The 26,078-nt window shown below is 47.3% G+C and overlaps 1 protein-coding gene across 1 annotated transcript in view; it reads right to left on the reverse strand.

Annotated features, from left to right (window-relative positions):
- The window catches only part of TBC1D17 (TBC1 domain family member 17), a 730,802-nt gene that overhangs the window by 159,072 nt on the left and 545,652 nt on the right, over window positions 1-26,078 (reverse strand). The window contains exon 13 of the mRNA XM_086930148.1: window positions 24,861-24,960. Coding sequence (XP_086786274.1) covers window positions 24,861-24,960 — 100 coding nt within the window. The remainder of the gene's footprint in view (window positions 1-24,860; window positions 24,961-26,078) is intronic.

Here is a 26,078-nt window from a genome sequence, read left to right on the forward strand (position 1 = left end):
ACCCGGACTCTACAGCGCCGCACCAGCAGAGAAGCCTGCAGACACCAACTGACTTTGGCTCAGCCCTACCGTCCTGTCTTCCGCCCTCGATGATCCTGTGCCAAAAGACGACCTTTCCGGCAGCCCAGCGACTTCCAAAGCCTTGGAAGAACTTCCTTCCTTCGAAAAAAAACAAGATCTCCCATGGACAGTGGACCTATCCAGAAGAAACCATTTTTAAAGAAAAGAAACTCAGCCCTGAGGAACCACAAAACTGCTTCTGGATCCACCTCCTCACCAGGTAGGTATTTGGGTCCGTTGTTGTGTAGGCATTTATAGGCGTGAGTATTTTGAAGGTGACTCTTTTCTCCACGGGGAGCCAGTGGAGTTTTCGTTGGTGTTGGCTGATGTGTTCGTGCCGGGGGATGTCGAGGACGAGTCTAGGTCTGGCGTCGGTGTTCTGTATAGTCTGGAGTTTGGGGAGTAGGGTCTTGTTGATGCCAGCGTAGAGTAAGTTTCCATAGTCCAGTCTGCTAGTGATGAGTGCATGGGTGACTGTTTTCCTTGACTTAGGGGGGATCAATTTGAAGGTCTTGCAAAGTATGCGGAGGGTGTTGAAGCAGCTGGATGTGACGGCTTTGACTTGACGGTCTATGGCGAGTGATGAGTTGAGTATGATGCTGAGGTTCTTGGTGTGGTCTAAGGGGGTAGGTGGGCTTCCTAGGGCGGTCGGCCACCAGGTGTTGTTCCATGCTGAAGGTGGTTCCAAGGACGAGGACTTCTGTCTTCTCTGTGTTGAGTTTCAGGCAGCTGTTGGTCATCCAGACTGCAACGTCTTGCATTTCGTTCTGGGAGTTGAGTTTGACGGTGGTGGGGTCTCGGGTGAGGGAGAGGATGATCTGGGTGTCATCGGTGTAGGATACGATGTTGAGGCTGTGTTGTCGGACATTGGCTGCGAGGGGGACCATATAGATGTTGAAGAGGGTCGGGCTCAGTGATGACCCTGTGGTACGCCGTAGGTGATTTTCGTGGGCTCGGAGAGGAAGGGTGGTAGTCTGATTCTCTGGCTTCTGCCAGTGAGGAACGATCGCATCAAGTCCAGGGCTGTTCCTTGTATGCCGGTGTCGTGCAGTCTGGCGACTAGTGTGCGGTGAGGCATGGTGTCGAAGGCCACTGATAGGTCCAGCAGGATGAGGGCAGCGGAGTGGCCTTGGTCCAGGAGGATGCAGATGTCATCTGTGGCAGTGAGTAGGGCGGTCTGGGTGCTGTGGTTGCTTCGGAATCTAGATTGGGACGGGTCGAGTATGGTGTTCTCTTTGATGAATCGTGTCAGTTCCCTGTTGACCATTTTCTCTGCAACTTTGGCTGCGAAGGGGAGTAGCGAGATGGGCCGGTAGTTCTTGAGGTAGGTGCGGTCCGCTGTGGGCTTCTTGAGCAGGGGCCTGACTTCTGAGCGCTTCCAGTCGTCTGGAAAAGTGCCTGTTTTGAAGGTGGTGTTGATGGTGCGTTGCAGTTTTGGTGCGATGGCGGCTGCGGCAGATGTGAGGAGGGCAGGGGTCGTGGGGGTCCCCGAGTGGATGCCTTTCATGGTGGAGGCGGTGTCTTAGGTCGTGATCGGCGTCCAGTTGGGGATGGTGGGTTGCCTGGTGTCCTTGGGGGGCGGGGGCGTCTGTGGCGTCTGGAGGATGGCCGCTGAAGTTGTCGTAGAGGGTTTTGTTCTTGAGGTGGAAGTAGGTTTCAAGCTTATTGCACAGGTCTTGGGATGAGGTGATGTCTGTGGCTTCGCTACGTGAGTTTGTGAATTCCTAAATGACACTGAAGAGTTCCCTGGAGTTGGTGTTTATTTTGTTGTGGATGAAGTTCCTCTTGGTGGTTCTGATTTGGTTGTGGTAGTCCATCATGGCGTCTTTGTAGGTGGAGTAGTTTTTAGTTGTCTTGGTGTTTCTCCGGTTCTTCTCCAGGCATCTGCAGATGCTCCTGGCTTCTTGGAGAGCGGTGGTGTACCAGGCAGCTTTCCTGGAGAACTGTTTGGTGAGGTTGCTTAGCAGGGCGAGCTCGTCTGCACAGTTGGAGATCCAAGTGTGGAGTTCTCTGGCTGCAACGTTTGCGTTGGATGTCCAGGTGTGGTTGTCTCGGGTAAGGGTGGAGTTAAGTTGCTCGTCAGTGATCTTGCTCCAGTTCCTTCGTGGTGGGCTTGGGGCTGGTGAGGGTGCATTGGGTTTGTCGACGGTGAAGTGTACGAAGTGGTGGTCGGTCCATGGTGGTTGCGTTGTGTGGCTCAAGTGGACGCGGTTTCCTGTAGCGAAGATGGGGTTGAGGGTGTGTCCGGCTCTATGGGTCTGTGTGGTGAAGAGTTCTTTAAGTCCAATGTTGGCGAGGTTGTCATGAAGGAGGGTGGAGTTGGGGTCGCCGGGGTTGTCGAGGTGGAAGTTCAGGTCTCCAATGAGTATATAGTTCGTTGATGTGATGGCGCGGGGTGCGATGAAATTGGTGATGGCGGTGGCAAAGGGTGTCCTGGGGCTGGGGGGGTCTGTAGACGAGGGTTCCTCGGAGTGTAGGGTTCGGGGTGGTCAGGATCTGGAAGTGCAGGTGTTCAGCAGAGGGGAAGGTTTTGCTGGAGGTGCTGAGGCGGATGGTTCTCTTGTGGATGATGGCGAGGCCCCCTCCTGGGTGGTTGGGGCGATCCTTCCTCCGGATCTTGTATCCATCCGGGATGGCGTTGTTGATGTCGGGGGCGGCGGAGGCGTTGGTCCAAGTCTCCGTGAAGAAGGCGATGTCAGGTGAGAGGGAGTAGAGTAGGTTCCAGATTTTGATGGCCTGCTTGTGTACGGAGCGTATGTTGAGGAGGATGCATCATAGGGTGTCGCCGTTTCTGGCGTTGAGGTTGTGGTGAAGGTCTGGCAGCAGTGGAGGCAGGAGAACTGCCCCTGGATCTTGTTCGGCGAGGCCTGTTGACAGTCTCTGAGTCTTCCGGTGTGAAGTGTGAGGATGGTGGTGGTGTCGTAGCAATGGATGATCTAAGATCCAGGGTTCCAGGAGCTGGGCGCGGTCGGGTCGCGGACGGGCGCAGATGGGCTTGCCTTAGGCTCGCCGTCGGCGCGACTGCATAGCGGTCGCCATTAAGTAGGGAAGGGGGAGGGACGACGTGCACCTGGGAGGCGGGGCGGGGCCAATTGGGGCAGAGGTGGCAGGAAAAAAGGCAACGAGGCAAGAAAGGAAGGGCACAATTACACTGAAAACGAATGACAACAAAATGGCACAAGCAAGAAAACGAATAGCAGTAAATGGCAGATGGCACAATGCTAGACATGAATAACAGTAATGTAGGACCCAAGAATAGACAAGAGGGGACAGCGAGAATTAATCACTGAGATAGGCATGAGGCACAGCGGCCTCGAACCCTACCTGCGAGGAGATCGAGGATATGCGGCAGAGTAGAGCACAGTGGAGCTGTTGGGGAGAGTGCAGGCCTCAGACAGAGGGTCAGAGGTCTTGCTCGCACTACCCCGCAGCGGCCGCCATTAAGTAGGGGAGGGGTGAGGGACGTGCAGCTGTTAGGTGGTAACTGGGGCAGGGTCAACGGGGGCAGGGTCAACGGGGGCAGAGGCGGCGGCACGGACGGCGGCAAAAAAGGCAACGAAGCGAGAACGGAGGGGCACAATTACACTGAACGAATGACAACAAAATGGCACAAGCAAGAAAACGAATAACAGTAAATGGTACAAGGCACAATTACACTGAAAACAAATGACAATAAAATGGGACACGCAAGAAAACTAATAACAGTAAACTCTACCATCTAGTCTCCTGGGTCCAGGGCAGACAAGACCTGAGCTAGCGTGAGCATATTTAATTTCTTCTTTTTGAGAAAGAAGTTGAGGACTTGGAGGTCTAGGATAGGACAAATGTCCCTGTCCTTTTTGGGAACCAGAAAGTAGCTAGAAAAGCAACCACAGCCTATCTCTGGCCCTGTAACCCTCTCTCTATGGGTTCCTTGGCCAAAAGCATATAGCAAAAGAAAATGATCCTCCTTCAGCTGGTCGTAAGATTGTGGCATGGGGGAAGGAGTAGTCTCAAAGGGAAGTGAGTAGCCCCTTCGGACAATCTGCAAGACTCACCTGTCCAATGTTATGGACTGCCAATGGGGCAGGTGATGGCGGATCCTGCCACCAACTGGATGCTCATGTTTTAAAGGACCAGATTAGGAGTGCTTGGAGGCCTTTGCAGAGATGGGTGTCATCAAAGGGCATGTCCGTATGGGAAGCTTGGACAATCCCCGAAAAGCCAGTTGTTTTCAACCAGGCGTGGTGCCTCAGGGACCCCATCTATGATATCCGCCCTGCAGAGAGAGTTGATTGTGTACAATCCGCAATAAATACACAGCAAATTGTGAACTTTGCTGTGTCTATCCCATCTGCACCAGCCTGAGGGAGTACTGCCTGGTCCTCCTCCAGGACCTGTGGCAGCACGAGCCAAACTGAGTCCCATAGAGTGTAAGGCCCAAAAGGCATGAGGTGCTCACAGATGTCGCTGGCAGACAAAAACATTTTCTTCACTAAAGAGTCCAGCTTTTTGGATTTCCTGTCCAGGGGAGAGGTAGGGAATGCCCTGTAGGAAGCCACGGCTTGGACCAAGAATCTCTCTAGGATAGGGTGTTGGGTGAGGAAGTTTGGGTCCCCTGGCTTTGGGCGGTGGCAAATAGCAATCGTCCTATTCACCAGAGCCCCTATGTTTGGTTTTGATCAGGTTCCCAACAGGACGTCAGTGAGGGTATAACTGAACGACAGTAGGGGTTCCGATCAGGAGACTCTCAGTTACAGGACCTCTGTCAAGATATTGTTCTTGACTGCCACTGAGGGCAACTGAAGGTCAAGGACCTCAGCTGCCCTCTGCACCACCATTGTTTACAAGGCTCCTTCCAGTCCACTGGCTTCACCCAATTCCTTACACCAGTTCATATTAGGGTCTTCTATGTATGGCTGATATTCTCCAGCCCCCTTCCATTCTTAGCTGTATCTCAGCTCATAGTAATAGGGCTCAGGCCCGATCTAGTAAGCGTGGTTTCTGCGGGTGTCTTAGTCAAGCAACATCCATCCGGCCCCATGTCAGAGTCTAGCATCACAGTTGGGATGGTGCTGCTGGTGTCACCTGAAGCGCCAGCATCAGGACAGGCGCCAGGGAAGGTTGAGATGATATAACAGACATTAGTCCCGATCTAGGAATGGATCCCTGGGGGCTCGACATAGCTTCCGGCACAGAACCAGATGGGGACCCCTCTGACTCCGTGGGGCACGAAGGTGTGTTGATGGGGTCGGGCCACCCAAAAATTAGATGCATGACCTCATAAAACACTTTGAGTTGGACGGGGGTTGCTCTGGCTCACAGAAAGTCAGAGAGGAGCGGCAGATCCTTGCCTGAGTGCCGATGCTCCCTCGTCTCATTGCCCGATGGACGAGGAGAAGTCGAAAAGCGCTTCAACTTCTAGCTCTTTTGCTTGTGCCGCTTACCTGAGTTTCCCGAGAACTTTGAATGGATAAAGAGAACTTCGGGTTCCACAAACGATCCAGGACCTTCTCCTCGACCGGGACATCTAATTCAAGTCACGCGCCGGACTACTAGCAGCTTCAGGGACCGCTCCCTCAAAGCCTTGAGGGCCATTACCCGACAACTGAGGCACAACTTGGTGTTGTGGTTGCGCTCCAGGTACCACAGACATATAAGATGTGGGTCCATCACTGACATCGGCCGGTGACAGGCGCAGCAAGGCGTAAAACTTGTCTTGCAAGATGACATCCTTGACACACCAGGAGATAATACCTCATTGGCAGTCGAAAAAACATCGAAAACATTCTCTCCAAAACTGACAGTGAGGTACCTTTTCTTTGAATGACCGCTGGCTGGCGCGGACGAAAAGAATTGATATCAGCACGCCTAGGTTGCACCTATATAGGTGCCACAGATGTCAAAAAGCAATGCGGAGCTTATCAATACCACCTACTGGCACGTAGAGGTACTGCTCATGATAAATCATCCGGATCCAGTCTTGAAGACAAGGAAAATTCAATGGTAAGGAATCTGTGGCTAGAATTCTCTATCAGATGAACGGGAATTATAGCACTTAGCCACCATTATATGTATGCAGGAACAGTAGCTTCCACTGTTCTCTAATAAAGGGCAGGAGTAATTTCTCCATGATATTCTTCATGAGGAGAACAGCAGAGACAGTAACACCCACAGGGTGCTATATTTTATTATGTAATCGTATTACAGCACCGCGCCCTTGCATTCCCTATGCAGGCAAAGATAGTCCCACCTTCAGTAGTACATTCACCTTTTAGGGGAGGACCTGTAGTGCACTCTACGCTACATCACAAGGAAGTGGAAGTAAGGAACAGTAGCATCTAGACTATGAACAGTAGCACCCCTTTATGCTACACTCCACTCAAAGAAAGTATGATAGTGGCACCTCCTTTACTCTACAAGGATGAAAAGTGACTTCTGGCTGCCCAGACAATTTCAGATGGTAAGTATGGTCCAGCAAGGGAAATTACATTTACAACGCGGACGGAACCACGAAGTCCATTACCACGTTTGCCTTTACCATGCTTATGCATGGTAAATGCAGTCAGATCTCTAGTTCATAGCAGATGGGCAGGGAGAATGGAAAGAATAAGAAGGATCGAGCCATGGCTTGGCGAACAGGCTGGGGTCGGGGTCGTTTTTTGACTGGGGGCGGGTTTTAGGGTTCAGGGCGGTGGTCTGGGGTGTAATCTTTACCACACATATGCCTTTGCCAATCATGCCTTTATAACGAAATTCATTGTAAAGGCATGCGTGGTAAAGGCATGTGTGGTAAAGACATGGTCGTGGTAAACTCCGGGTTGTTAAGGCATGCAATATATGCGCATGCGTGGTTCAGTCATACAACCTCCAGACAAGTTGGAAAAGAGGAGGTTAAAGACAGGCTACTCTCATCGCTACAGTGCTCTGCAGAAAGCCTCATGTTCCGGGCCCTAGCTAGCTTGTTTTTGTTGTGAGGTGATGTCAGTGATAACAGTGCTGGCCTCCAAAATGGGTATTCAGCCTCAGAGTGTCGAGCTGGAGAGCACCGAAAAGAAAATGTTACTTATCCTGTAAGCATCTGTTCGTAGAGTATAGTGCTATGGATTCACATGCTCAGCTTACTCCTTTCATCTAGTATTGGGCTTGGATAGTACAACTTGTTTTTCTTCGATGTGATGTGTTGTAACTTCTTCCATTGATCACAATGCGCTGGGGCACCGTCTCCACTTTGGTTATTTTACATTCAGCGGGTGGAAGTTGAAAGTGGAGAGAATGGTAAGACTACTAATATGTGCTGTGTACATATAAGTTGGTAAATACTGAAAAGGTGAGAAAACATGTGCCATAGGATCTTGGGGAGGATGGTGGGCAAATATGAATCCACAGCACCACACTCTATAAACAGAGGCTTACAGGGTAAGTAACATTTCCCATCTGTAGCATATGTAGCTGTAAACACATACTCTGCATCTATTGTAAAGAAGTTTCCTCCCAGCTATGGCTGGCAGGCAGAAGATGCAGATGTTTGGCATAATGTTCTCTACATGGTCTGGCCAACCATACCTTGTTAGCAGTCTATAAATGTCTAAATAGTAATGGTTAGTAAGGGTGTGTTATGTAGACCAAGTGGCTGCCTTGCAGATGTCTTCTAGTGGGATCTTACCTAGGTAAGATGTGGTTGCGCTCTTTTTACATAAAGAGTGTACCCTGCTTTCAACTGTGAGTACACATTTAGATGTGGTAATTCAAGTTTGAAAGCATTTGACAATCTACCTAGCAATGCCAGCCTGAGAAATGGAGTCTCCTTTAGTGGGTTTACAAAAAAAAAGAAAAAGCAGATTAGTCTTGTGGAAGTGCTTAGCCCAGTCAATCTATACTACTATTTATAAAGGAAGAACTTTGAGGCTTTGAGGCGGGTAAACTCGGGAACCACAGCGCCAATCCACACACCCGATACATCGTTGTAATCCTCAGGGTGTGCAGACGGACATAGGCTATATAAATTAAAAATAAATACGTTATTTAAAAATTTTAACATTAAAAAAAGTAGTCCCTTGCAAGTAGCGCCGGCCGCGACGTGCGTGGTGACATCAGGAGCGCGGGGAGGAGCGGCGTGAGGAAGAGCGGAGGACATCAGCGCGGGGAGGAGCGGAGGAAATGATTGCGGGGAGGAGCGGTAAGGAGCGGCGGACAGACGGGGAGGAAAGGTGAGAAGCGGCGAGGAGCGGCAGACAGGACGGGAGGAGCAGGTAGGTCAAGCAGCCGGGCGGGCGGGGGCCCTGAACACTTGCTACGAACTCAGCAAAAGTCACCCTGTTAATGCCTGTACAATGCCAAAAATAAAAAGCGCCCACGACCCAGATCCTCCGGACTTTTCCGGGCGTGCGGGCCCCTGAACACTTGCTCCGGACTCAGCAAAAGTCACCCTGTTAATGCCTATACAATGCCAAAAATAAAAGAAGCACCCACGACCCAGATCCTCCGGACTGTTCTTTGCTTTCGCAAATGCCTGTGTTCACCGAACACGCCGCGAGGAACAAGCGATTGAAGGGCAGCCAAAACAGCAGGAAATTCACCATGTAAAGTTCTCAAAGATCACAAACAATGTGCCGGGAATCAAACGTGAACTAGGGGGTGGAGCAGGGAACAGACGCTTGGCAAAAAAAGGTATTCAGTAAAAAGCAGCCAAAACAGCTGGAAATTGACCATGTGAAGTACAAACAATGTGCCGGGAATCAAACATGCACTAGGGGGTGGTGCAGGGAACAGACGCTTGGCACAAAAAGGTATTCAATAAAAAAAATGGGCAGGCGGGGGCCCTGAAGCCTGATTGCTCCCGGACAACGTCGGGACGGGCTGCTAGTATAATATATCAGTAATGATTTAACATCTAAGGTGTGTAAAGCATTTTCTGCTACTGAAGCGGGTTGTGGAAAGAATACGGGCAGCACAAAAGTTCATGAGGAAAGGTGAGACTACCTTGAGTAAGACCCTTGATTGGTTCTAAGGTCTATTACCGTAACCTTGTGTACAAGAATGAATGGTTCCTGAATGAGGAGTACCTGTAACTTGCTGATGGTCCTAAGTAAGGTTGTAACTAGGAGAAAAACCATTTTCCATGAAAGAAACGGTAAGCTTCAAGAGTGAAGCTGCTCATAAGGTTTGTGAAAACCATATTATAGTTTCATACTTGAGATGGAGGTGTTCTTGAAGGTATCACTGTCTTGAGTACTTTCATAAGCGCCTTGACCATCGGCATTCTAAAGAGGAATGAGTGTTTCCTGTTCTGCATGTATATGGCTACAGTGGTTAAGTGGAGGCTTACATAGTTATATGCAAGATCTGACTTCTGAAGGTGTAAAAGCTAGCAGATAATATCTTGAACCTTGTCCTTGAAGAAGTCTAATTCCTGTAGATGCAACAGTGGACAAATCTCTTCAACTTGGCTGCACAACATGCAAGTGAATTAAGCCTACGTTCCTCATGCAATATGGTCATACACTCCTCTGAGAGTTTTAGGTAGCCAAACTCTACAAATCTCAGGTACCAGACTGCCAGGTTGAGCTGCCTGGGATCTGCGTGCCTGAGTTGGCCTGACTGTGGTAAGCGGTAGCTTCCGCATCCAGTTCGCAACAAATGCACATGTTGGAATTATCTTTCCCACCGAGACAAGCTTCTCACCACTTTTTTTGTATGTTCCCGAGAGGTGCTGCTCCGTGGTCTCCATCACCTCCCAGTGATACCTGTATACCTCAATAGCAACCTCTGGATGGTTGCACCAACCGCCAAGGATTTGTTTACAGTATTATGCTCTTCTTATCTGAGGAGGGCATCTCCCAGTGCCTGTGTTGAGGCCTGCTTTTTTTGCCACATGGACCATCAGGGTGGCAGGGCCTCTGGTGTAAATGTGGTCATTAATAGAAGCCCTAAATGTCTTCTTGATGCGTGGTGTGACCACCTTAGCCCTGACTGGGTCTTTAAAATTGTCAAGGCTGCCTTCAGCATTAGCAGAAATGAATGGTGGAGAGGGTCTCCACCAGAAAGTCGTCTTCGTCCTGTAACAAGCATGTCAACCTGATAGCGGCAGGCCACGCGCTAAATGATGGCATAATATAGAATGGTAGCATATGGCAAAGATGGCTTGTCTTTCGACTATTCCACCCCACACCCCCTTACCCCCCCTTACCTGCCCCGGGTGGCAATAAGTCTAGAAGGTGTGGTGAGTATGGCTGTGATGGTGGTGAAAGCCTGGATGTTTGAGGCTGGGAAGGAGAGCTTGAAGCCTAGTCCTTATGCCTCTTGTGCATCTGCACAAAGGTTCAATGGGATCAATGTATTTCCAGGAGGTTACTTATCAGAAATATTGCAGATTTCTGGGTTGATGAATTGCCTCTTCTAATAGAGTCAAGTTCCAGACAGACTCCCAAGCAGAAGAGGCCATTCTTGGATGGGAGCCTTGGACTCATCCGATCTCAGGGTTGACTTGTTGCTTGGTTTCTGAAACATTTTCTGCATTATTTCAGCTCAGAATGGAGAGGCTTGATGCTCTTCAGACAATAGGGTTTCAAAGAGTGTTGTCATATGATGCCTTTTGCTGAGAGCTTGCTCAGCTTCGAAGCCTGTAGTAAGCTGGCTCTGTATATACTATACCAAAATGGGGTATAGTGTGCACAGAGTCCAGTGGAACCCCAAAGGTAGGAAGAGGTAAACGTTTATAGGACTTTACTCTTTTTTTGTGGTAGTCTGGGTGAACAGTAAGGCTTTATCAGAGGGTAGTGTTAAGCATGTGTTGCACACACTCAAGCAGCAAATGATATCACGCACTCAAAGACTGAAATCAGATCAATTGTTTGTTGCAAAAATACTATTACGTTATTTTATTTCTTAGAACCAAGCCAAGTCTGGTGCAGGTAAGTGAAATAAATGCTTTGCAAAATCTGATGCAATGTTTTACAATTGAATGCAGTTGATTGAATTACAGTTAAGTCATTGTTTTGAAATAACTTTTTAGATTACTGTTCGTATAACTTTTGCTAATTCGTGTGATTTGTCTAGATATCACACTGAGACATCTCCTAGACAAAAGGTAAGTAATTCACTTTTAGTACATAGGCAGTTTTTCAATGTTCCATACAGACCAACTCCACACTTGAGTTATCGGTTTACAGGTAAGTAAGTAGTTACTTGTGGGAGTTGGTATTCTGGTCTTGGATGCACTCTTGAAACACCCTCAGCTGCACTAGGGCAGCTGGGTGCAGAGTGCTGAGACCCAATGTTTTCCAATGGGGACAGTGGGTCTCCAGTTGGTGGCTGCTCACAAGCAGGCCACAAGGTTGTCGGAGCAAAGTTCCTGGAGTTAGGCTCAGGGCAAAGGGGATCCAATTCAGCACTCAAGTTGCACCCGCAGGGTACAGGGGCGGCTGGGTACATGGTGCTGTTTTGGCATGGGGTGCCTTGTTGCTTTCAATGGGAGTTGCCAGTTTTGATTTTGGCTGCAGGCTTGGTCCAGTAAGACTTCTGGGAGGAACCAACAGTTGGGCAGGTAAGTTGGAGGGCTCGGGGATGTCGCATCATCTTCTCCAGGGCACAGGGCGGCTGGATGCAGGTGTGTCTTTTGAGGTTGGATTTCACCTAACCAGGCCATTTGAGGTTGGGGGGGTCTCCGTGCAGAGGCTGCAGGCAACGCTGGGGAGTCCTGGAGGGTCAATCCACGGTGGACTAAAACTGTGGAGCGCTAGTTGACCTCGCTGGGACCAGTGGGCCACTCGAACTCGGGCCTTAAGCGACGGGTGCAGTGGTGGTTCCAGGCATCGGGTTTCTTTCTCCTCAGCTTCTTTTGAACAGAGCTGCTGTTCACAGGAGATCCGGTCTTTGTTGAAGGCAGTCAGAACTCACAGGGTTCTAGAGGTCACTGGCTGCAGGACAAGGCTACTTTTGACGCAGGATCTCTGGAAACTACAGACGGGCTGGTAGGCCAGGGGCCAAGTCAGTTCTTCTCTGCAGTCTCCTCTGCTGGGTGTCTTCTTTCGTCCTTCTTCTTCGTAGGTTGCGGAAATCTCTCTTTTTGGTTCAGGACTGCCCCCTAAATACTGTATTTTTGGTAAGTAGCCAATGGGTTACTGGCCTTATGGTGACAAACACCCTTTGTGTGCTCACCCCACGTGGGGTAATGGGCACAATCCCTAATCCTGATTTGAGTGCACTGAAGAGTGCTTTGCACCTCGCCTCCACCACCTGAGGGGTGGGGTTGGCAGAGGTGGGTACATCTTCTGGGCTGTGCTAATGTTTCCTGCTTGTCTTCCGCCAAAAAGGAGGGGAGACAGGAAGGAGGCCTGCTCCTGAAAGAAGGAGAGCTGGTGGTTGTGTTACAAAGGCGGCAAAGCCTTTGAAGCTCCCTTGCAACAGATGGCTTTTCATGGCCTGGGGGAGGTGTGACCACCTCTGCCCAGGAAAGGCTTTGTTTCTGGGCTCAGGGGAAAAAGCTCCCAACATATGGATTAAGAAACAATCTGTAAGATGCCCTCTGAGTGCATTTTTCATTAAATCCCACACTGGCATCAGTGTGGGTTTAATGTGCTGAGAAGTTTGATACCAAAATTCCCTGTTTTCAGTAAAGCAATTATGGTGCTGTGAAGTTCGTAATGACAAACTCCCAGCAACATATACTCTTAATGCCATTACTGCACTTACAATGTCCAAGAATTGGTCTAGACACTGTAGCGGTACAAGGCTCATGCACCTGTACCCTCACCATTGGTATAGTGCAACCAGCTAGAGGGGTGGCTGAACTATGTCAGGGCAGTGGGTTGTAGGTATGGCACACAGAGATGTGTTATTTTGTTCTGAGCTGGAGTGAGCACGCTGTTTTATTAACAGCAGGTAAGCCAGGAAATGTTTAAAAAGGGCTTTATAACGGGAACCAGTGAAAAGGTTATATTTAAAGATGGACAGTTAATGATTAAGAGAGCAAACAGTTGGTCCCATAAAACACAGGGAGTGCAACTCATGAAGGCAGCAATGTATTAACTCTGGTTTATGTAAGAATGAATTCTCGTGTGTAACTTGTTTGATGCTTATTTTTAACACAATTACATAATGTTAATCTGGATAATAATCATTGAAGTACATGATATTGTGGTTTTAAACGGGTGGATGGAATCTTAATGGATTTATTTTGTACTTTCAGTTACCCCTGACGAAAGGCCCCAAGAGGCCTGAAATGCATTGGGTTTAAATAAACTGCTTTTTAAATGGATTTTGGCATCAGTACGTGTTTTTGTCAAGAGGTTCGGATGGCCCAACATTAACATGAGAAAAATTTTGGAAAATTGCGTTTCCTGGTTTGAGGTTGGAAAGAAGGATGAATGTGGAAAAGATTGAGGATTAAAAGCAAGAGCGCTAAGAAAAAACAGTGAAAAATGAAATATATTGCGGCAAATGCAATCAAAGAAAGCAGTGCTGCGATGTGGAACAAAAAAGGTGTCCCACAGTTATGGTACACAGAGATGTGTGCCATGTCGACTCTTCACTTTGTTCTGCATCAAAACACGCAGCCTGCAATGGCAGTGTGTGTGTTTAAAGGTATAGGGTCTCTAAGGGTGGCACAATAAGTGCTGCATCCCTTGGAAGCTGTCTCTGGCCACAGTGCCCTTGGTACCCATGGTGCCTTTTACCTGGGACTGACATGTGGCCAGAGAAGTGCCAATTTGGGGTACAAGGTACAGTTTTGGGAAAGAACACAGGCCCTCAGAACCAGACTGGCAGGGACCCAGGGCACATCAAGTCAAAGAGCATCAGTAGTCTGGCAAAAGGTGTGTGTGTGGCAGGATACTGCAACCGAAAAACCCAGCTTCCCACAAAGTCCTTTCCTGATGCTGACCACAGATGAAAGGTACAATGGGCCAGAGGTTGAAGGCTGTTTTCTGCCCTGCTAGAGGCACTTCGTCTATCTCCCACAGGAGTGGTGCTCAGCCACAGTGTGTTTGAGTGAGCAAGCCTTTGCCATGTGGCTCACTGTCAGGGTGGTACTCCTGGACCTCTGTGTCTTCTAGTGTGGGGCCCTGTTGCTGACATCAAAGCACCCCTTTTTTGATCTTCCCCAGAGACACTCAAGGAAAATGTTGGGCATCGAATGGGTGGCTGGGATTCCGAAGGCACCTGTCTTTTCACCCTTGACCCTGAGCAGGACTCATTGTGGTTGGGAGACAGGCGAAGGTTGCAAACGCTTTGCTGACTGACTGTCTGCATTCTTCGGGGCAAGCCCGGACGACATCATAGAGAACTTGAACAGGGATTCAGCTGCCTTGGTGCCGAGGCAAATCGACCCCAGTCAGCAGAAGAACAGAGTACAGCAATTGTGATCTGTTTCAAAGTGATCACGTTTGAGCCATCAACTTCAGTTTGTGGTATTTTTGTTGGACTCACATGCTGGGAATAGTGAAATGATAACCAGTGCCCATTTTATGTGCTCAGAACCCTAAACCATGTCAAAATTGGCTTAAAACCTAATTGGCACATTTAACTTTCCTATAAGGCAGACGTCTTCAAACTATGGGGCCCGACCCCCAGGGGGCTCGTGGAGTTCTAGGAAGGGGGTCGCAGATTACCCAGCTTTACTTGTCCCAGCAAAAAGACAGCTGGGCTCACTAATTGAGATCGTTATCAGCTGCTTGCCTGAATGAAAGGCCAATGCGTCATATCAGTTAATCTGCAAGTGTAAAGGATGCCTCACACCAACAATCCAATCCATGGCATCCATGTATTCAAAGGCAGCACAAACACAAACATCCCTGTAAATGTGTAAAACAGAGTATAGTCGCAACTGCGTCCTCTAAGATCGAGGCAGCCTGATCTTGCTCTTGACATCTGATGTGTATATTGGGGGTGAGCAGGTCGCAGGTTCAGCCAGTACAGGAAAAACAGATCTGTATGTGACAAGATTCTACTGTGAGCTGTTACAACTCACTCTTTCATCCTTCGAAGGTCGACAAAACAACTGAGTTTCAAATGGTTGATATGGACAGACCTAAAGCGAGCACTAAAATGTATTAGTAACTTTACGAGTCATTTTAGCTGAGACCTGTAGGTCGACTATAAATGAAACTGTGGAACTGAAGGATGGATGGGTACACATTTAGGTGGGAGATTTTGGGGCAGAAGAGGGAGAGTTGTGTTTCGTGATTTTAGTAAGGAGCAAGCAAGGCTTTAGTCAAAATAACAATTTTTCCAGTGAAAGTGGTTTATCTCTTTCCTGCGTAGGACTTATCGGCGTGGAAATACATCTTTCTGTTTTGGAATTTTAAAAGTTTGCGTTTCCCAGGACAGTATTTGCGTTTCTCATTTGTTTGAGTGCATGGCCACTTCAATCGTGTACAGACCAGCACAGTAATTGTAATTTTGCCACAATTTAAGGTTGACTACAGTGGTTCCAATCTTTTGCTTGTCATTGTTCTATTTAATCTGTTGATGTACTGGTTTGTGTGAGATAAATTAGCAGTTTGTAAGTAGCTGTTAGAAGGGTAACATTTGCTCAAATTGTAATATTAATCAAGAGGGTTATTAGACTTTTTCCAAAGGTGGCTGCCAATCTTTTTTAGACGTTCTATTGTGTTTGTTTTTGGGCGTCCCATTTTTAAATGAGAACTGCGAATCCTGTGCGCCATTACAGGATGCCATGTAATATTTAGGGAAATGATGCTTATTTGCTGCAAATTTGCTCTTGTTGCAGGAGTTTGTAGAGGCAGAATATGACCAGTTAAGGATAGCACATTTGCATGATGAGTTACATGGGTAAAAGTTGGTAGGAGCGTGCCTGTGTCTTTCACCAAAATAAAACTAATGTATTTCAAGCTCTCCTGGTACTGTTGTGCTGAGCTTATTTTTAAGTTCTGCTATACTCATAATTCCATAAATACAAGCCTTTCTACAACCTTCCCTCATGTATTCCTCCTGGACTCATGCAATACCTCATATTTCTCCCTAATCCACTTCTAGACTCTTGCCCCTCCATCTCTTCTTTACTCATCCCAAACCTCCTAATGTTATGAACTCCAAATACACACTTTTTAGACCCTTCCCTCTTCTATTCCTCCACTATCCTTTTCAATCCAACTAACAGACTCACACGCCCACAGCTCAAATTCATTTAGTATTTCCCTATACTAATTCACCACTAATCCTTTTTGGGTCCCAGAATAGCGTGTACTCACCGAAAAGCTCCTTGACGCCTTGTCAGGGTAGTAAGCACTATATCAATGCAATTACAAGTCAAGGGTCCCTTCCCTTCCAGTGACAGTACCACCTACCCCCTACTGCCACCATCAACAGCCCATGCCCTATGCAAGGCTGCCCTCCAAGGAGTCTCTAGACATGCTCTGACGAGTCTGTAAAAATGCTCTGCATACACCAGACATTGATAGGCCCTTCATTCCCAAGTCAAAGGTCTCTTCCATCTGTCCCACTTCCACCTTCAAACACACACCCGATGCCAGGCTGCCCTCTGAGGGGCATTTAGATGTGCTCTGCATGTTCCAGTTGTCCATAGGCTGGCCCTTCATTCCCAAGTCAAGGGTCCCTTCCATCTGCACCACTTACACCCTCAGTCACCCAGGTCCGAGGCCAGGCTTCCCTCAGAGGAGTCTGCAGACGAGCTCTACATGACCACGCGACCACAGGCCACCTCTTTCCCTTAGGGGCTTGGAACCACTAGCCCCAAGTCAGCACAGTGCCACAGAAAACAGGAGGACTAGCAACCCTGGCCTATTGTGCTTGGCTTAACTAAGCTACGTTGGTACTAGGCAGCAACTTCTGAAGGGAAAAGGACTGGAATGCGCCATATTTCATAAGAAGGTCAGAAAGGAAAAAAACACGGGAAACGTGCCAAAGGATGCCAGGTCTAACAAGGGCATTTATGGTTGTCGATAGATGCTGATGATGAGGAGAACCAGTTTCTAGAAAATTTTGTCAGAGTGGGTCCTTACGTCAAAAAAGGTTTGACAAGGGGGTCTCGACATCAAAAAGTTTGAAGACCACTGCTATAAGGCTATACTATGTGGTGTAGAAATAGACCCATGCCACAAAAAGTTATACGCCACTTGTGGGCTGCAGCAGCTTGTGACATCCACAACTGTGGCAGTAAATACATGCCCACTGGCCTACCCTGCGTAGCCTGACTTCTACAGCTTGAACCCTGCTGCACAGGCCTGTCAAAATCGCCTTTTAGACACACTTTAGTGCACCTTGCTGCCCACAGAACATGTGTGACATTAGAAATGCCATTTTGTCTCGGCCCCAAACAACATTGACACGGGTCAGTCTATAACTGGCCCATAGAAAAAGTCAAAGTATAGACTCTGCGGTTTCATAGATAGCTTATTTATCACACTACAGACTCCCTTCAAAATATTTATTTTTATATGTAATTATGAGGAAGTGGCTCTATATATACTGGACCAGAATAAGGTACAGTGTGTGTAGAGTCCACAATCCCCAGAGGTATAACAGATGTTAAAGCCAGGTGTGACCTTACTCTCTAAAGTGGTAGATTGGTCGAGCAGCAAGGCAGTACCAGAGGACAGTGTAAAGCATTTGTTGTACACACTCAGTCAGCAAAAGGTTTCACACACTCAAAGACTGAACTCCAGGTCAATTGTTTTTATATCAAAGAGATAGATGTTTTATTTTCTAGAACCAACAGGTATCAAAATATACTGTTCTCAATATGAGAGGTCTCAGACGAGTACTTTGCAGAAAGGCAATATACTTTGTAAACACAACAGGTACAGGGGTTGCAGTAGGCAACACAATTCTACACACAATTTAGCATTGAGCTCAATGGGTGTTCCTATATAAACACAGTGGATTACTTTGTGGATTACTTTGGTAGTTCCAGGACTGGATCCTAGAGTCAGTCCTGGGGTCTGAGCTGAAAACAATTTAGTAAAAACGTTTTAGGTATTGCAGTGATTTTTCAGGAATATAAAGCTATTTTAAAAGTCCACACTTAGAAACTTTTCAACAGGATTCTGGCAAGGTTATCCTTGCCAGATTCAGGTTGCAGGTAAAGTACGATCTCGTTACTTTTGTAATCCAGTACTGGGCTCCTGGGGTCTCAACTTAAAACAGGTAAGTAATTACGTTTCAGTATTTCGTATGATTTTTAAAGAATATTTCTAGTTTTCAGAAGTAGACAGAAGAAATTTCATAGAAAAGCAGACAATGGATTTCTATGGAGAAAATACAAGTTACTAGTAAACCCGATAGGGATAACTTTTGCGGTTCAGTACTGGGCTACAAGGTACAGTACTGGCTTCTCTACTGATCACAGGTGAGTACTTCAGAATTCGGTTGATTTTATATGAATATTTTAAGTTTTCAAAAGTAAACGCTTAAAAGATTTTTCGAGTCAAACCAGTCAATGTTATTCTATGGCAGGTAAGTGAGTTTCCAGTTTCCAGGTGAGTACTCGACTGGCAAGGTTAAGTTCTGGGCATAGACTCAGGGGTCCCCCAGGGTCAGGTAGGTACAGTTGGTTCACCCTCAGCAGCGCAGGGGCGGCCGGGTGCAGAGGTAGTTAGGCCCAGTGTTATCCAATGAGGGGCAGGGGGTCTCCGGTTGGTGGCTGCTGGCTAGCAGGCCACGCAGCTGTGGGAGCTGGGCTCCTGGTCACTTGCTCAGGGCAAAGGGGGAAGTAGATTAGGGTACAGGTTGCACTGCCAGGGGCACTCGGGCGTCTGGGTGCAGGGTGCTTTTGAGCCGTCGGGCGCTCAATGTTATTCAATGGGAAAGGTAAAAAGGGAACATAGGCTGTAGACTCGGGGACGGTGATTCTTCAGGTGCGACCACCACTTCGAGAGGTAATTTGGGATCCTGGAGAAGAGGTAGGTACCCCAAAGGGAGGCACAGGGGGTCGCAGGGTGCCCTCGGCTGGTCGCGGTTGGAGGGGTCCCTGGTTCTGAGGCTGCAGGCGTCGTCTGGTTCGTCGAGGAGGGTCTGTGGGCACTGGACGTCCTCGTGGTCTTGGATCACTCGGGCACAGGCTGGGCTTGGAGGGTGCAGAGTGGGCAGGTCTTGAGCTTCCTGGCTGGCACCAGGGGTTGGTAGTTGAAGCAGAGCCTCTGCTTGTGAGAGTCCCAGTCTTTAAGGGGGTCAAGGCAGGCAGCTCCTCCGGGTGTCCCAAGGTGGCTGTCCGCAGGAGTCGCCGAGATTAAGCAGGAGCAGGTTCCAGGTTCGACAGGCCGGTAGGCCTGGGGCCAAGTCATTGTGTGTCGTCCTGTTGTTAGCAGCTGCACGGCGGGTCTTCTTCCTCTTGATCTTCTTTCTTCTTTTCTTATCGGGATCTGGGGAAGGAAATACTGAATTTAGGGGTGTTACAGGTAGGGCAAGGGCAGGGACCAATAGGTCCCTGTCCTGGAGTGGGTACACCCCCTAGCCTGCTCCTCTCCTGTGGGAGAGGGCAGGAGCCTAGCTGTGATTGGGCAGGGCTCCCCATCTTCAAGATGGCCAGAGCCTTGGGTCGTGCTTCACCTCGTCTCCCCCACCTGAAGGTTGGGGTTGGCACAGGCTGGCACTCCCCCCTTCCTGATGTAATTTTTCCTGCCAGTCTTCCCGCTAGAGTGGGGTCAGGACTGGTGGGGGCCAGTTGCTGGGTACAGCAAATGACTGGAGAAGCTCACAGAGGCGGCAGGCCTTTGAAGCTTCCCCCTGGCCATCCTGGGGGAGGAGACCTAGCACCTCGCCCAGGATGTGCATTGTTGCAGGCCCAGGAGAGCGGGGGCTCACATGTCTGCTGTGGGGTAGCCCAGGCAGCCGCTCAGTCCAGACGTGGATTGTGGTTAGGTTTCAGGGGGCATCTCTAAGATGCCCTCTGTGGTGCATTTCTCACTAAATCCCACATTGGCATCAGTGTGGATTTAATGTGCTGAGAAGTTTGATACCAAACTTGTCAGTCTTCAGTGTAGCCATTATGGTGTTGTGGAGTTCGTAATGTCGACCTCCCAGCACCATTAACTCTCAATGGCATCACTGCACTTACAGTGCCCAGGAATGGCCCTGGGTACTGTAGGGGTACTGGGCTCATGCACCTGTGCCCACAACACTGGCATAGGGCACCCTGCTAGAGGGGTGACTGGTGTATGCCAGGGCAGTGAGTTTGTGGGCATGGCACACAGGGACGTGTGTCATGTCGACTCTTTGTTTAGTTCTGTACTTAGGCACTCAGCTTGCAAAAGCAGTGTGTGGCTGCCAGGGTACAGGGCCCCTAAGGGTGGCACAATAAGTGCTGCAGCCCTTAGGGGTCTTCTCTGGTCAACATGCCCTGGGTACCTAAGATACCATTTACTAGGGGCTGACAGGTGGCCAGAGATGCCAATTGGGTTTCAGTTTCAACACAGTTTTAGGGAAGGAACACAGGCACTGGGTACCTGGTTGGCAGGAGCCCAGGGCACACTCAGTCAAAGCACATCAGCAGTCAGAAAAAAGTAGGGGCATACCAAGGCAAGAAAGATGGCACTTTCTCACAGTAATAAAATCCAATCTAATGGTAAAGTGGATTTTCAATTAAATATATGGGATATGTAACATTTAGAAAGTTACCTTTACTCTGCCTGAAGCTGCAGGAGCCATTAGCGCTCCAAAAACTTCCCAGTTGTTCTTGACCTGATTTAGGCTTAAAATAGGTATTAAAACTGCTCCCAGAGCAGAGACAATGGCCTGGGAGTGCAGACGTGTTTTTTTCTCCTGACAAGAGGACCATTTGGGGTGGGCCCAGGAACTTAATTGACTTCAAAGGAGTATGTAAAGAGCAAATGTTATGGGAAACTTGGGATGGCCCAACTTTTTTCCCTTTACGTAAACTGGCACAAAACCTAATGAGAGGAAAGCTACCCCTTAGACCTGATTTTTGTGAACACAGAGGAGGGAACTGCTCATTACCTGGGCTACATTTCTGCACGGGCACACAGGCTATGCACAAGTGGTGAAGGTTTCTCCACCTTGCACTTTGAGGGTGAGGGGCACTGTAGGATTGTCTGCAGTCGGACAAACAGGAACGACTGAAAATGTGTGTAGGGTTGGCCCCAGGAATATTTACCCCATTGGTTAGGGAGTGCCTAGGAGTCACCACCACTCACTAGCCAGCCATAAATGCATCATCCCATGCACCCATCTCAGAACACTAACTTTAACTGCAGAAGATTAGAAGAGGACAGGACTTCTGGCTGTGCGCAGGGATAAGCCCTGAAGTACAGCATTTACTCCCTCTTGCACCCTGGACAAATAAGTGGACTCCAAGGGTCAGTTGACTGACCTCCTGTGTGGCTACACGGACAGAACAAGCTGCTTCCTGGAGGCTGGTTTCCTGGGAGTATGCAGATGACCAGTGGCAACTGGACCTGCTCTAGACTTTGCTGTTGGCTACTACCATGACATCCTGAGAGTTCTGGGGGCCTTGCAGGTATACACATGGTTGTTTGATAACTAAAAGAAAGTTTGAAAACCCTGAAAAACTTTTCCTCCATAACTTCAAGAGATGCTGCAGGAAATCCAATCGGCAGTTCCATGGTGCTAGACTGAATTTCAGCTTGATTCCAATCAAGGCTCCCAGGGTATCAGAAAAACAAGTAAGTCCCATTCTGCCTTGGGATTTAGAAAATGTTCAGCAAGAAATCTCCAAATCTCCAGCAGGACCAACCTGCTTAAATTGTCTGTCCGTCTGTTGAACAGCGGCGGCTACAATTTCAGCAGTGCCCCTAACCCCATGCAGGGTATTTTTCTTTAAAAAAAAATAACAAAGTCCCTTTCTTTGTCAGGACATAAATGTTTTTTTTTTACTTCCTCACATTCTTTGGGATAAATCCACTTGTTGTATCCACCCAAGGCTCCACCACGGTCAGCCTCAAATTGCACCTTTGTCCCAGGGTACCACTTCCATAGACTATCATTGACATTGTGCTTTTTGGTGCGATATTCATGTAAAACTTAAAAAATTCATGACTCCATTTCAGCTTACTATATTTGGGTAGTATTTTACTCATAAAATCTTTCTCTTTATTTTAAAAGTTGTTGTAGAATTTCATTTTGTTTTGTGTAACTTTTTCTACTGTGTATGAACTGCCTAAGAACTCTACACATCGCCTTTGGTTTAAGCCTGACTGCTCTGTGTCATGTTACCAGGTATGGAGAACATGTTTATTTAATTTAATTTGTATGTTACCTAGCAGGTGGTGGCCTTTTCCTTTGAGATGGACAATAATAACCCACTTTCCTACATTACAAGAGTCATTGGTCTTGGACAGTAAAACAGTTAAGCCCACAAAAGCCACAAGGAACAGGTTAACCTTAGAGCCGTAGAACACATCCAAGCCTGATGGCCGAAAATAACAATCTAAGGTGCATTCGGTTCCCTTGGGCATTGTGGACTAAGGGGAGAGTCGCAGCACATCCCACAAAAACATTTGTAATATCTGAGCCCAATTCTAGATAGCAGTATAATGCAGAACATGTATTTTGACAGTCACACACGCTATGAACAATTACTTCATCAAGTGAGGACAAAAGAGACTAAAGTGGAAAGTCTGGTGGGCTGCACGAAAAAATCAAAAAGAACAAATGATAAACAGAATGCTTAACAAATCAAACATTCACCCCCATGTCACAGATCTGGGTTTAACCATAATTTTTTTGCTCACCACGCCACCCCAGTTTGGACGTAGCCATATGTAAATCAGTCTTGACACTGATCCCCATGATAAAAGTCCAGCTGGAACTGCCTCCCCAGGCCGGAAAGAAGCATCCTGGGTCTGGTATTGGGGTATCACCCCATCTCAGCCAGGATAGCTTGAATCCAGAGGCAAAATACATCCCAAGGAGTCAAGGTGAACCACACCCTATCCCATCTGGCTGCAGTCTCAATGGGGGTCCCGCGAAGACCTGCCCTTTCTCCTATACTTTTTAATATTTTCCTTGAACCACTAGCGAATGCTCTTTCATCCATGAACATTCTTTTCCATATGTATGCGGATGGCACACAACTTTATCTTTAAATCAATTCCTCTGAAGACTTCATCTCACTCAACTCCTCCTTGTCGTTTACCCAAAACTGGTTAACTGAAAACCACCTCCTGCTAAACACCACCAAAAAATAATTCCTTCTCATTTCCCCTCCTAAGCACACCCCCAAGATTGACCTCTGGATGAAACACCCCTCGACCTTCACCTTCTCCATGGTTATCATCGACTCAGCCAAATCTCTTGGAATCACCCTAGACTCACACTTGAACATGAAGAAAAATATTAAGACATGCTAGGGTGCGAACCACCAAATAAAGATTCTTAAAAACTTAAAACCATTCCTCGCTCAAGAGGACTTCAAGCAGGTGCTACAAGCACTTGTCCTTCCACGGCTAGACTATGGGAGCCGAAATGCTCTGTGGCCTCCCCGAATATATCTTCAGGGCCTTGTTGAATGCCGTAGCCAGACTGGTCACAGATACAAAAAGAAATGAGCACATTTCCCCAGCCTTAAGATCCCTAAAATGGTTACTCTACGAAGCACGAATACAACTAAAGATTGCTTGTCTGAAGCACAAAGCCCTCCACTTCAAAACCCCTGGCTACCTGGCTCATAAACTGGAATTATCTGGAGGGGGAAGACCCTCAAGAAGTGCAAATTATCTACTATTGAAAACTCAGACCTTTCGCAAAACGAAAAGGAGCCGGCTCAGAGCCTTCTCTGGTGTGGCACCAAAAATCTGTAACTCTCTCCCCCTGAAATCCGCAAAATCCCCTACACGGCTGCTTTCAAACATGAAGGAAAATCAATCCTAATGAACAAGTTCCTGTCTTAATTGGTCATGGATGGCCCATTTGCAAAATGTCTTTTTTTGCTGTTGTTTTTTTGCCTAACAATTGCAATGCATGTGATTCTATACCTTACCTCATTAAGTAATGTTTCTCGCATCCTTGTACAATCTTAGTAGTTCATTATGTCACCCTCCCTTACCATCTCTTCAATGTCCCCTTACGTTGTTCCCCCTTCCTTCACTGTGAATCGCTCTGAAACCCTTCGGGGTCTTGTTCGCGCTATACAAAACTTTTAAAATAAACAAATGGTAATCTTCCTGTGTCAAAGACAGAATGAATATTACCAGCAGGAGCTTCTAGTTGGAGAAATAGGGAGGCCTCGGCCCCTCAGGCCAGCAATTGTGACATCCAAATGGAGTACACATTCTGTGGCTACAATTCAAATCACAGTGGTGGCATAGTCATGACCAGCATCCAAACAAGAACAAGATACAGCAATCTTTGAGTGGGGTTTTACTTGTACACAATGGTAGAGAGAAATAAAATAGATCCTAAAAAGTAGTTTTTCAGACTGAAGTGGTCCTTCTCTTGCAAGGGTCAGAGACAATCTGCTTATGGTTGCTCTGAGGTCACTGATGGTGTGGACCTCAAAGCTACTGAAAAGTTCCTGCTTGCAGCGGTCAAAGGTTTGCACAAAAACTCGTAAACAAAAACAGAAGATATAACTGTAGTTGTAGGAACCATGGAGTTAAATTAGAAGGTCTTGTGGATAAAGTGATGGAGTTAGAGAAGCAATGGGCAAAGTGGATTTATATAATCAATCACTGGAGCCAAGTAGGGAGCAGACAATCTCCTCTGTAAAAGGAGTGGCAGAGGTTTAAGCAGTGTTTTGAAAGAAGAGTGAAAACGTACACACAGTTGCCCAACGTCTCACAACCTGAAAGTGGAGTAACATTGCAGCACTTAGAAACACAGACGGAAAGCTAGAGCATGGCAAATGAACAAGAAAGGTGGCTTACCAAGGAATTCACAGAACGCAGGATCTAAGACACGTAACAAGATGTTCAGTTGGACCAACTGCCGCTTCATGGCCTCTTGGCTTTCCTCAAAATTTTCATGCTGTAAAGCAAGAAACCTCAGGTCAATAAGAAAAGCATAAGGTGAGACAGAGATGTTCTAGGACTAGAGGATTATCTGAGGTTTCACAAAAACCATGGATGAAAAGACTTGCGTGAAGAGGCTAACAAGAGGTCTGAGGATCCAAGGACTAAAAATGTGACAGTGGGAAATGAATGTGAAACAGACTGTAGGAAGCTGACTTTGTCTATAGTGTAGTAAAATGAGGTATACTGTACAGAAAGTCCAGGAGATCCTTCTTGATTTACAGGGGCTTGCTTTACCGATCCCAAAGTGCTCTATTTTGTGGTAGTATGGTCGAGCAGCTTTAGACTTATCGGAGGGAAGTGTTGAGCATTTGTTGTGTACACAGAGTCAATAAATGAGACACACACTCGAGACGAAATTTGATACCAATTTAGAAAAATAACAGATTTTTTATTAGACACCAAGATCATCGGAATGAGGTAAGCACTTTTAGACTTATTGTTTTTACAGAAAAGCAGTAGAGTAGCAAAAACTGTCAGATTTGAGGCATAAGCATCAAAGATGGTAATGATAACATATGGGAGAAACACACACCACATAGGCATACTTATATTGTATTGTATTGTAATTGCATTTATATAGCGCTTATTACCCTGTCGAGGCATCAAAGCGTTTTTTCGGCGAGTAGCACACTACTCCGGAACCCATAAAGGATTAGTGGTAAATTAGTATAGTGAAATATGAAAGTATTTTGAGTGGTGTATATGTTAGTCAATTACTTGGATTGAGAAGGATAGTGGAGGGATAGAAGAGGGTAATGGTTAGCATTTATATAGCGCTTGCTACCGCTGATAAGGTGCTGAAGTGCTTTTTCGGCGACTAGTGCACTGCTCCGGAACCCATTAAGGATTAGTGGTAAATTAGTATAGTGAAATATGAAAGTAATTTGAGTGGTGTTTATTTTAGTCAATTACTTGGATTGAGAATGATAGTGGAGGGATAGAAGGTTAGCATTTATATAGCGCTCGCTACCGCTGATGAGGTGCTGAAGCGCTTTTTCGGCGACTAGTGCCCTGCTCCGTAACCCATAACGGATTAGTTGTGAATGAGTGTAGTGAAATATGAAAGTAATT

Source organism: Lissotriton vulgaris, chromosome 7, assembly GCF_964263255.1.
Source record: "Lissotriton vulgaris chromosome 7, aLisVul1.2, whole genome shotgun sequence".
Taxonomy (NCBI): Eukaryota; Metazoa; Chordata; class Amphibia; order Caudata; family Salamandridae; genus Lissotriton; species Lissotriton vulgaris.